The 12149-nt window shown below is 42.4% G+C and overlaps 1 protein-coding gene across 3 annotated transcripts in view; it reads right to left on the bottom strand.

Annotated features, from left to right (window-relative positions):
* ddx46 (DEAD (Asp-Glu-Ala-Asp) box polypeptide 46) overlaps positions 1-9757 on the bottom strand; it is a 69936-nt gene extending 60179 nt beyond the window's left edge. For all 3 annotated transcript variants that reach the window (XM_043703461.1, XM_043703462.1, XM_043703463.1), the window contains exons 1-2: positions 9635-9757; positions 2335-2526 (exon numbers count right to left, since the gene is read on the bottom strand). In XM_043703461.1, the coding sequence (XP_043559396.1) occupies positions 2335-2526; positions 9635-9651 (209 nt within the window). In that variant the 5' untranslated portion in view covers positions 9652-9757. The remainder of the gene's footprint in view (positions 1-2334; positions 2527-9634) is intronic.
* Between the last annotated feature and the right edge of the window lie 2392 nt (positions 9758-12149).

Below are 12149 nucleotides of genomic sequence, written 5' to 3'. Positions count from 1 at the left end.
GATCTCCAACAACTGTAACCACCTTCCTATGTGCCGAGTATGACTCCAACAAGCAGAGAGTTTGCCCTCTGGTACCTATTGATTCCAGTTCTGCTAGGGCTTCTTGATGCCACACTGTCAAATGCAACTTTGATGTCAAGGGCTATCAATCTCACCTCACCTCTGGAATTGAGTTCTTTTGTTCATGTTTGAACTAAGGCTATTATGAGATCAGGAGCTCAGTGGCCCTGGCGAAACCCAAACTAGGCATTACTAAACAGGTTATTGCTGAGCGTGTGCAGCTTGATAGCACTATTGATGACACCTTCCACCACTTTACGTGGTGATCGAGAGTAATTGACTGGGTTGAATGTGCCCTGCGTTTTATGTCCAGGACAAATCTGGGTAAGTTTCCACATTGTCAGGTAGATACCAGTGTTGTAACTGTACTGGAATAGCTTGGCTCGGGAAGTAGCAAGTTCTGGTGCACAAGTTTTCAGTACTAATGCTGTCAGAACCCATAGCCTTTGCAGTATCCAATGCCTCCAACCGTTTCTGGATATCACATGGAGTGAATCGAATTGGTTGAAGACTGGTTTCTCTAATGTTGGGGATGACTGCAGGAGACAGAGATTAATCATCCACTCAGCACTTCTGGCTGAAGATTGCTGTGAATGGTTTTGCCTTAACTTTTGCACTGGTGTGCCAGGCTCTTCCATCATGTGGATGGGGATACTTGTGGAGCCTCCTTCTCCAGTGAGTCGTTTAATTATCCACTAACATTCACAACTGGATGTGAAAAGACTGCAGAGTGTAGATCGGATCTGTTGATTGTGCGATCGTTTAGCTCTTTCAATTGCTGCTTTATGGTGTTTGGCATGCAGGTAGTGCTATTTGGTAGCTTCACCAGGTGACACCTCATCTTCAGATATGCCTGGTGCTGCTCCTGGCATGCCCACCTGCATTCTCCATTGAACCAAGGTTGATCCCCTGGCTTGACAGTAATGGCTGAGAGGAGTATAAGCTGAAGTATGATGCTGTGGATTGTGCAGGAGTGGCCCACAGTACCTCATGGATGCCCAGTCTTGAGTTATTAGGTCTGTATGAAGTGAATAACTAATACTAATATTAATAAATCTACTAACTAATACTGTAGAACAATGATAGTGCCACACAACAAAATAGAGGTTATTCTTAGTGTGAAGGTGGGACTTCATCTCCACAAGGACTGTGCGGTTGTCACTCTTACAGATACTATCATGGCAGTCAGCAGATTGGAAAGGATGAGGTCAAGTATTGTTGCCAAGTCTCTCTTGGTAGTGGACACTGAAATCCCCACCCAGAGTACACTTTGTGCCCTTGCCACCCTCAGTGCTTCCTCCAAGTGTTGTTCAACATGGAGGAGTACTGATTCATCACTCAAAAGAGGAGACAGTATGTGGCAATGAGCGGGATGTTTCCTTGACCATGTTTAACCTGAAGCCATGAGACTTCATGGGTCTGGAATTAATGTTCAGGACTCCCAGGGCAGCTCCCTCCTGATTATAAACCACTGTGCCACCACTGCTGCTGGGTGTGCCCTGCTGGTGGGACAGACGCTGCCCAGCTATGGTGATGGTAGTATCTGGAACAAAGTCATACTTACAGAATCATACTTTACAGACAATGTCAGGCTGTTGCTTGACTAGTCTGTAAGCCAGCTCTTTCAATTTTGGCACTAGCCCCCAGATGTTAGAAAAGGAGGACTTTACAGGGTCGACAGGACTATTTCTCCCGTTGTCTTTTCTGATGTATAGATGATCTATCCATTTCCGTTTCCTTGAGACTTTTGTAGTGTTTGGTACAACCGAACGGCTTGCTAGGTTATTTAAGACAGCAATTGAGAATCAACCATGTTATTATGGGTCTGGAGTCACATGTGGACCACACCAGGTGAGGATGGCAAGTTTTCCTTCCCTGAAGGACATTAGTGAACCAGATAGGTTTTCCAACAATCAACAATGGTTTCACAGTCATCAGTAGATTCTTAATTCCAGATTTTATTTTGTTATTGAATTCAAGATCAATCATCTGCAATGATGGGACTCAAACTCAGATCCCCAGTACATTAGCTGAGTTTCTGGATTAATAGTCTAGTAGTGATAGTCCAGCCACTAGGCCATCACCGCCCTGAATTATTCTGGGTTCTAAAATGTCTAGACTTGAATTATTAGGTTGTCATTCAAATCTAAAATATGGAGACCCAAGACTCTCAAACAACATTAGCTCTTAGCCTAATATAATGGTCATATGGGTCCCCCCACCCCTCAAAAACCAAAAACACTTACTCATTTTACAAAGCACTAAAATCCTCACCTGAGCCGTTTCCTTTCCCGAGATCTTGACCGTCTCCTGTCGCGACTTCGAGAGCGATCCCTTCTCCGATCACGTTCTCGGCTGCGTGAGCGACCTCTAATATCCCCAAGTTTGGACCGCTTCTCAGCAGGTGAACGACTTCTGGAGCGACTTCCAGAACGCCCTCGTGATGCAGATCGCTTCCGATAATGTCTAAAAAATGATAAAACATTTTTACCTCAGCCTTCACAAAGTAGATCTACAGAAAAAAAGGAACTTTGGTCATCCTTGCAGGAAAGACAAATTGATTTCAACTAAAATTCAAAACTTTGTCTTTGCTGCCCCCCCACCCCCAAACAAATCTCGTCTATGTCTACAGTACCATAATAGTTAATCCAAAGCACGAGTTCAAATCCCATCCGGTCACTGATAATTTGATTTCAGTTTTAAAAGCAAAATATAAAACTTATGTCAATTGATGGTCATAAAATCCCAATATGTCATTACTATTCTTTGGAAACTAAACTCACTACTGTGAGCTTTGTAGTCCCAAACCAGCACAGCCATATAAATTAGTCATGGTCAATGTTTCCAGTTATATCAAATCGCTAAAAATGTACTAGTTCATAAAGAGCTGGCACCAGCATTTTCAGTGGGAATAGAATGGGGAGTGTACAGAATCACAAGTTATTTGGCTTTATCATTAATTTGAAGAAGCTATCAAACAAGACCCAAGCCAATGCTCTTTTCCCTTTGCTGTGACAATTTTCCTTCTCCCAGTACTTATCCAACATCTTTTTCAAGTCATTATTGAATCTCTTCCCAACACCTTCTCAAACTCAGAATTTTAGGTCGTAGGAATTACTAACAAGAGACATGAAATCAAAGTTGTTTTCTAACCTGTCACTCATCAGGACTGAAACATGTGAAAAACCAACTGAGAAAGGAACAGTACTCAAAAAACAGTGCTCAAAAAACAGTGATTTCCTGGATCATGTTTGGCATGGAGATGCAGGAAGAACACTTTTCTGAGGAAGAAAATTCAAGTTCTCGGACCTCTCCAAATAACTGAAGTGCCTCATCAATGGTCCCAATCTAGTCATGGAGATGTACAGCATGGAAACAGAGCCTTCGGTCCAACTCGTCCATGCCGACCAGATATCCCAACCCAATCTAGACCCACCTGTCAGCACCCGGCCCATATCCCTCCAAACCTTTCCTATTCGTATACCCAGTCATTTAGACAAGTGGGAATTGTGGGAGCCATAATAATTATGCTGCATGATACCACTGCAGTTCTCTTAATCAATCTGTTGAAATGTGTTACCTCCAGGACAGGTGGGATTTGAACCCAAAGGCAAGGACAACATTACTGCACCATAAAGGCCCATTATTCTGGATTAGTGGCGCTGGAAGAGCACAGCAGTTCAGGCCGCATCCAAGGAGCTTTGAAATCGACGTTTCGGGCCAAAGCCCTTCATGAGGACTAGTGGGACTTGAACTGAGATCCTCTGGCCCAGACAGACAGACAGACAGAGAGAGAGACACAGACAGAGAGAGAGAGACAGAGACGGACAGAGAGAGAGAGAGAGAGACAGAGACAGAGAGAGAGAGAGACAGACACACACAGACAGACAGACACTATCGCTGTGCTATATAAGACACAAGGTGACTTTAACAAATCCAAATGGAAACAAGAATTCCTCCCCCTCCTTGCCCACCACACCAGAAGCCTTTCCTTCTGCCATTTTTCTCAGTGATATATTAAACTAAGAAAGTACTATTAAAGGGAGGCAGGTCTTGCTTTTGTGATTACTGGAATAAAATAGCAATCTCTGGGTACTGAAAGCACCAACACATGAATCATAGTATTTGGGGGAATTACAGAGACATTTAATTACTAATGGGGGGTGTGCGCACGTGTCTGCGTGTGCGCATATGGAGCACTGGACCATGAAAGGACAAATCACAGAGCTCAGAAGTTGAAGTACAAAAGTCTAATTGATATGTGGATTCCGATGGACTAGCAGCACTAAGGTTAGCTCCAGAAGAGAAGAGAACCTTAAGTTATGGTTGAAGTATGAAAAGAGAGAAAAGTAGATCAAGCGAAACCTGTCTAGACTGTGCGACTCCCTTTAGTCAATGTAAAATCAAAATACATTGCTTTAGTCTTTGGACTTACTTCAGTTAAATGCAAAGAATTAACCACTGTGAATTGTTAATTAATTAAGAAGAATGATATTCATACAAAACGTGAAGCGCAGTACAAATGTGTGTTGATAGTCATCCAGTTGAGTATTCTTTACTTTCTACATATTTTAACAACTCAATTTAAGGAATGTCTTCTATATAATATGCATACATCACCTTTTCAGAATCGTACAGAATCAAAATCACAAAAACCTTGGAATAAAACTAGTAAAATTATTGATTACAAACTGGATACAAATATAGCGGTCTTTATTATTTAGCAAGCTAAATTAGTAAACTCTGAGCATCCCAGCAGGAAGTTAACATGGTACAAAAATGAACTGCTTCCCCTTCCAAATCTTCTCTTTGAACACAGCATCTAATTATTGCTGTTTAATTTTCATCCTCTTTTCAACTCTGGGGCAATCCTACACAATGGGCCTTAGCAGTTTTGTTTTGCCCTTGGAAAGAAAGACAAAGGAAAAAAACTTGCATACATATATTCCACAATGTAAAAATCAGAGAACATTTCAGCAGCCTCCAAGCCAATCAAAGCCAAGATACAGTCATCGGTATAGTGTAGGAAACACATTATCCCTTCCCCCTCCATTTTTTAATCCTTTCTTTCCCGACTGTCACCAAATCTTGCAATTTAATTTTACCAAGGCACACAGTCCAAGTGTGAATAAAAACGCCACTAAGAGGTCACTTTTACCCAATTACACTAAGCAGATTTGTCTCAAAACAACTCTTCTCAAAAACAAACACAGAAGATGCTGGCGAAACTCAACCCATCTCCAATACGAGACAATTTGACTACTGCCCGTTGACATTCCATGGTGTTACCATCACTGAATCCCCCACTATCAACATCCTTGGGGTTACCATTGACCAGAAACCCAACTGGACTCGTCACAGTGGCTACAAAAGCAGCTCAGAGGCTGGGAGTACTGTGGCAGGTAACTCATCTCTTTACTCCTCAAAGCCTGTCCATCATCTACAAGGCATTAGTCAGGAGTGTGATGGAATGCTCTCCACTTGCCTGGATGGATGCAGCTCCAAAACCTCTCAAGAAGCTTGATGCCATCAAGGACAAAGCTTGATTGGCACCACATAAATAAGCGTCTCGATTAGAGTGGTGCTGGAAAAGCACAGCAGGTCAGGTAGCATCCGACGAGCAGGAAAATCGACGTTTCAGGCAAAAGCCCTTCATCAAGAATACATGGGAACACCACTAGCTGCAAGTTCCCCTCCATGCCACTCATCACCATCCTGACTTGAAAATACACAGCCATTCCTTCACTGTCACTGGAGCAAAATCCTGGAATTCCCTCCCTCACAGTATTGTGGGTCAGTGACAGCATGTGACTGCAATGGTTTAAGAAGACAGCTCACCGCCACAATCGCAAGCTGGCTAGCCAATGATGCCCATGTCCCATGAGTGAACATTAAAAAACACAGCAGCCAGTTTGTGTACAGCAAACCCTCACCTAGGCAAAATGATGTCACTGCCACATTGCTCTATGCTTTGGGTTGCACAATAAATACCAACCATGACATTAGGGTTAATTCCCTGTGCTCTTCTGCTCAGGACAGCAGGATAGTTTTCAGCTTAACATCTCATGCAGAAGTTAGCACATTTAACTTTGTTTCGTTCTTTATTAAAATGATTTGGATGTGAACACAGGAGGAATGGCTATTAAGTTTGCAGAGGATACCAGAATTGATGGTGCAGTGAACAATGAAGGTGATTTTGTCAGAGTACAATGGGACCTTGCTCAAATTGGCCGATGGAGTTTAATTTCGATAAACAAGAGACGCAATGCAAATCAGGTCAAGACTTTGAGAGTGTATCCAAACAAGTTCATAATTCCTTGAAAGTGGAGTCACAGGTAGACAGGATAGTGAAGAAAGCATATGGTATGCTTGCGCTTATTGGTTAATGCATAGAATATAAGAGTGGGGATGTCATTTTGCGGATGCACAGAACATTGATTAAGCCACTTTTAGAATACTATTCAATTCTGGTCTCCCTTCTGAAAGGGTGCAGAAAAGATTTACAAGGATGTTTGATTTGATTTGATTAGATTAGATTAGATTAGATTAGATTAGATTAGATTAGATTAGATTAGATTAGATTAGATTAGATTAGATTAGATTAGATTAGATTAGATTAGATTAGATTAGATTAGATTAGATTAGATTAGATTAGATTAGATTAGATTAGATTAGATTAGATTAGATTAGATTAGATTAGATTAGATTAGATTAGATTAGATTAGATTAGATTAGATTAGATTAGATTAGATTAGATTAGATTAGATTAGATTAGATTAGATTAGATTAGATTAGATTAGATTAGATTAGATTAGATTAGATTAGATTAGATTAGATTAGATTAGATTAGATTAGATTAGATTAGATTAGATTAGATTAGATTAGATTAGATTAGATTAGATTAGATTAGATTAGATTAGATTAGATTAGATTAGATTAGATTAGATTAGATTAGATTAGATTAGATTAGATTAGATTAGATTAGATTAGATTAGATTAGATTAGATTAGATTAGATTAGATTAGATTAGCTACAGTGTTGAAACAGGCCCTTCTGCCCAACAAGTCCACACTGACCCTCCGAAGAGTAACCCACCCAGACCCATTTCCCTCTGACTAATGCACCTAGCACTATGGGCAATTTAGCATGGCCAATTCACCTGACCTGCACATCTTTAGACTGTGGGAGGAAAGTGGAGCACCCAGAAAAAACCCACACAGACACGGGGAGAATGTGCTGGATTGCCAAGATTGGAGGGTTTGAGCTGCAGGGAGGCTGATTAGGCTGGGGCTGTTTTCCTGGAGTGTCAGAGGTGGAGGGTTGACCTTAGAGGTTTATAAAATCATGAGGGGTATGAATAGGGTGAATAGCCAAGATCTCTTCCCCAGGCTGGGTGATGCCAAAAGTAGAGGGCATGGATTGAAGATGAATGGGTAAAGATTTCATAGGGACCTAAGGGGCAACTTTTTCATGCAGAAGGTGCTGTTTATATGGAATGGACTACCAGAGGAGACAATAGAGAATAGGTGCAGGAGTAGGCCATTCTGCCCTTCGAGCCAACACCACCATTCATTATGATTATGATTGATCATCCTCAATCAGTATCCTGTTCCTGCCTTATCCCCATAACCCTTGATTCCACTGTCCTTATGAGCTCTATTTGACTCTTCCTTGAAAGTATCCAGAGACTTGGCCTCCAATGCCTTCTGGGGCAGAGCATTCCATACACCCACCACTCTCTGGGTGAAGACGTTTCTCCTCAGCTCTGTTCTAAGTGGCCTACCCCTTACTTTTAAACTGTGCCCTCTAGCTCAGGACTCATCCATCAGCGGAAACATGCTTCCTGCCTCCAGAGTGTCCAATCCTTTAATAATCTTATACGTCTCAATCAGACCCTCTCTCAGCCTTCTAGACTAAGCGTATACAAGCCCAGTCGCTCCAATCTTTCAGCCTAAGATTGTGCCGCCATTCCGGGAATTGACCTCGTGAACCTACACTGCACTCCCTAGATAGCCAGAATGTCTTTCCTCAAATTTGGAGACCAAAACTGTGCATAATATTCCAAGTGCGGTCTCACCAGGGCCCTGTACAGCTGCAGAAGGGGATCTCTTTGCTTCTATACTCAATTCCTCTTGTTATGAAGGCCAGCATGCTATTAGCTTTTTTCACTGCCAGCTGTACCTGCATGCTTGCTTTCATTGACTGATGTACAAGAACACCTAGATTGCGTTGTACTGCCCCTTTACCTAACTTGACTCCATTTATGTAGTAATCTGCCTTCCTGTTCTTGCCAAAGTGGATAACCACACATTAAACTGCATGTGCCATGCCTCCGTCCACTCACCTAGCCTGTCCAGGTCACCTTGTATTCTCCTATCATCCTCCTCACATTTCACCCTGCCACCCAGCTTTGTGTCATCAGCAAATTTGCTAATATTACTTTTAATACCTTCATCTATATCATTAATGTACGTTGTAAAAAGCTGCGGTCCCAGCACTGATCCCTGCGGCACACCACTAGTCACTGCGTGCCATTCCGAAAGGGAACCATTTATCACTACTCTGTTTGCTGTCAGCCAACCAATTTTCAATCAACCAATTTGTCAGTATTTTGCCCCTTATACCATGTGCCCTAATTTTGCTCACTAACCTCATAGCGGGACTTTATCAAAGGCTTTCTGAAAATCCAGGTATACTACATCCACTGGATCTCCCTTGTCCATCTTCAGAGTTACATCCTCAAAAAACTCCAGAAGATTAGTCAAGCATGATTTCCCCTTCATAAATCCATGACGACTCTGACCTATCCTGTTACTGCTATCCAGGAGGTGGTGAGACAAAAAAAAACTGCAGATGCTAGAATCCAAAGTAGACAGCTGGAGGCTGGAAGAACACAGCAAGCCAGGAAGCATCAGGAGGTGCAGAAGTCAATGTTTCAGGTGTAAACCTTCTTCAGGACTCGGGATGAAGGCTGGTCCAATTACAACATTTAAAAGGCACCTGACTGGTTATATGAACAAGAAGGGCTTAGAAGGATATGAGTCAAATGGTACTATATTAATTTAGGATATCTGGTTGTCTTGGACGGGTTGGACCAAAGGCCTGCTTCGGTGCTGTACATCTCTATGACTCTATAATTACACACAATCACCTATGATACAGAAGTCTTGCCACATTTGCCCTTAAACTCGGAGACTGCAAATTAAATTAGAATTGTCCATTCCCCCGGCCCAACTTGCTCAGGCCCCATCAGGAACCTGGGGCTCCCTTGCCACAACAACAGGTGGCAAACATACAGGCATAAATATTCTCCTGGATACCAAACCCCAGACACGAATGGACACAAGTGCAATAATCAGAAAAAACATATTCCAAGGGTTTATATTCTGCTGGAGAGTGCCGTTGGGAAAGGTATCCTAAAGCAGAAGGGGATGATAAATCGATGCAGGGAGCTCTGCGGCTGGGCCTGAGGCCTACTCCATTAAGCCACCTTTCGCCCTGCCACTCGCTAACGCCTGTCGGACTGTTCTCTCCGCTACTAAGCACCCGCAGCAAGAAACAAATTAATCAGTACCTGGACTCTCTGCCCATTTCGCTCGGTTACAAAGAACGAAAGCAGCGACTCTTCACCTTCGCCACAATACGATGAAGAAGGAGCGCACGGCGCCAAGAAGAAAGTAGAAGCCATTCGACTTCCAGCAACAGCGCCACCGGCCGGCCGGAGGACTCAAATGTCGCTCCATCATTCATTGAGACACAGGGGACACAATTGGCATTATTGTACATTATATATTGTTATATATCAACAATAACAACTACTGTATTTATATACAGCTTTTAAAGCGGCGACAGGGCCCTCATTCATGTCTGACCCATATTCCATACATCTGCTTTCAGCCCTTATTATCTTTCCCAAAACAATAATAGGATTCTACTTGTTGTTGATTTCCATCTTGCTGGTCACCGCATTCGAAGGATTGCCTATTCCATTTCTGTCACCTCCAGCAGGATGTGACTGCTGAACTCATGTCACTGTTCCACTGTCAGCATTCCACAGGAACAGTTCCTTCCATTGTACCCTGTCCAATCCTACATCATTCCAAATGCTTTCTCATTCCCCATGGTACCTCTCATGCAATCACAGGAGGTATAATACTTGCTTATTCACCTTTCCCCTCCTCACTGTCCAAGAAACATCTTCCAAGTGAAGCATTATTTCACTTGCTTTCAATCTGGTATGCAGTTGCTGCTCAAAATGCAATCTCCTTTACATTGACCAAACAAAACACAGATGTGGGGATCATTTTGTGGAATACCTCTGTTTTCCAAAGGAGTGATCCTGACATCTCAATTACTTCAATTTAAAACAAAACACTTGTCCCTTGTGCTGATATTTTTGTCCTGGGCTTGCTGATATTTTTGTCCAATGAAGCACAACACAACCTCAAAGACAAAGGGACAGTTAGATTCGAAACGTCAGCTCTTTTCTCTCTTTACAGATGCTGCCAGACCTGCTGAGATTTTCCAGCATTTTCTCTTTTGGTTACAACCTCAAGGAACAACATCTCATTTTGAGAGGACTAATTCATTCCCTTTCACACCTTAATTTATACCCATTTTACAGCCCATTTTTCTTTTCCACCACTATTAATAACCCCTTTGTCTTTTACACTGTGCCACTGCACGATCTGCCTTCTTGGTACTCCTCTACCTCTGACAAAAATATGAAAAGAAACTTATTTTACAGCATCTTTCAGTTCTAAAGCAGAAACATGCCAAACTTGAAATGATAATTGTTTTTGTCTCCGCAGATTCTATCAGACCTGTTGAGTTTCTCCAGCAGTTTCTGTGCTTGCTTTAGAGAACTGTTGTTTTGATACTGCATCTGAGATAGAAACCTGATTAATTTAAATCAGTAAAAAAGATCTTATTATGGAGTTTTGAATCACACATGGACTATGTGCCTTGGTGAAATTAAACTGCCATGTAGAGGTAACAGTTGGAAAAAAAATGATGAAAAATGGACAATGAAGAGACACTGGTTGAAGAAGAATGGAAAAAGAAATGAGGCGGAAATGATGATAAATGGTGTGAAGATGGATGGGGAATGAAGGTGAATGTTGAGGTGGTGAAAATGAACGGGGGAGGATGAAGAGAAAATGTGAATATATATTAGGAAGGGACAAAGTAACTCAGGAAGGATGTAAAGGCAAATGCAAAGGGAAAGAACATGGATGTGGAGGGGATGAAGATGAACAGGAGGGATGAAAGAGAAACAGGAATGGCTAGAAGGTGTGACAGAGAAATGTTAGGGATTAGGAGGTGAATTTGGGGGAAGGTGAATAGGAGGACAGTTTGGAAAGAGATAAATGTGTGAGGTTTAGAGAAAAGAAAAAAGGACAGGAAAATGAATGGGGAAGGTGAGAGGAAGTACAGCTGATGATGGAGAGAGAGAAAATATCTAGGGATGGAGGGAAAGAGTGAGGATTAGATGGAAAGACAGAAAGTGCCAGGTAGATTTGAAGGGAGGAGAAACTGGTTAGAAGATGAGTTGCCAGTGCAGGAGGAAATACTTTGAGATGGGCAAGCTGATCAGAAGAGGGAGAAAGGTGATTTGTGAAGAACAGCAATAAATGGGAATTAAATTTAGTTGTTAGTTATATTAATAAAGATATAAAGATGTAGAAAATATTCTATAGAAACTTGGCTTGTAATGTGTGACACTGCTGAAAAATGTGTTGCTGGAAAAGCGCAGCAGGTCAGGCAGCATCCAAGGAGCAGGAGAATTGACGTTTCGGGCATAAGCCCTTCTTCAGGAATGACGAAGGTGTGCCAAGCAGACTAAGATAAAAGGTAGGGAGGAGGGACTTGGGGGAAGGGCGGTGGGAATGTGATAGGTGGAAGGAGGTTAAGGTGAGGGTGATAGGCTGGAGAGGGGGTGGGGGGGGAGAGGTCGGGAAGAAGATTGCAGGTCAAGAAGGCGGTGCTGAGTATGAGGGTTGGGACTGAGATAAGGTGGGGAGAGGGGAATTGAGGAAGCTGGAGAAATCTGCATTCATCCCTTATGGTTGGAGGGTTCCTAGGCGGAA

The sequence above is a fragment of the Chiloscyllium plagiosum genome, chromosome 14, assembly GCF_004010195.1.
Source record: "Chiloscyllium plagiosum isolate BGI_BamShark_2017 chromosome 14, ASM401019v2, whole genome shotgun sequence".
NCBI lineage: Eukaryota > Metazoa > Chordata > Chondrichthyes > Orectolobiformes > Hemiscylliidae > Chiloscyllium > Chiloscyllium plagiosum.
The sequence above is the reverse complement of the archived record's forward strand: the minus strand, read 5'-3'. Positions and strand labels throughout refer to the sequence as shown.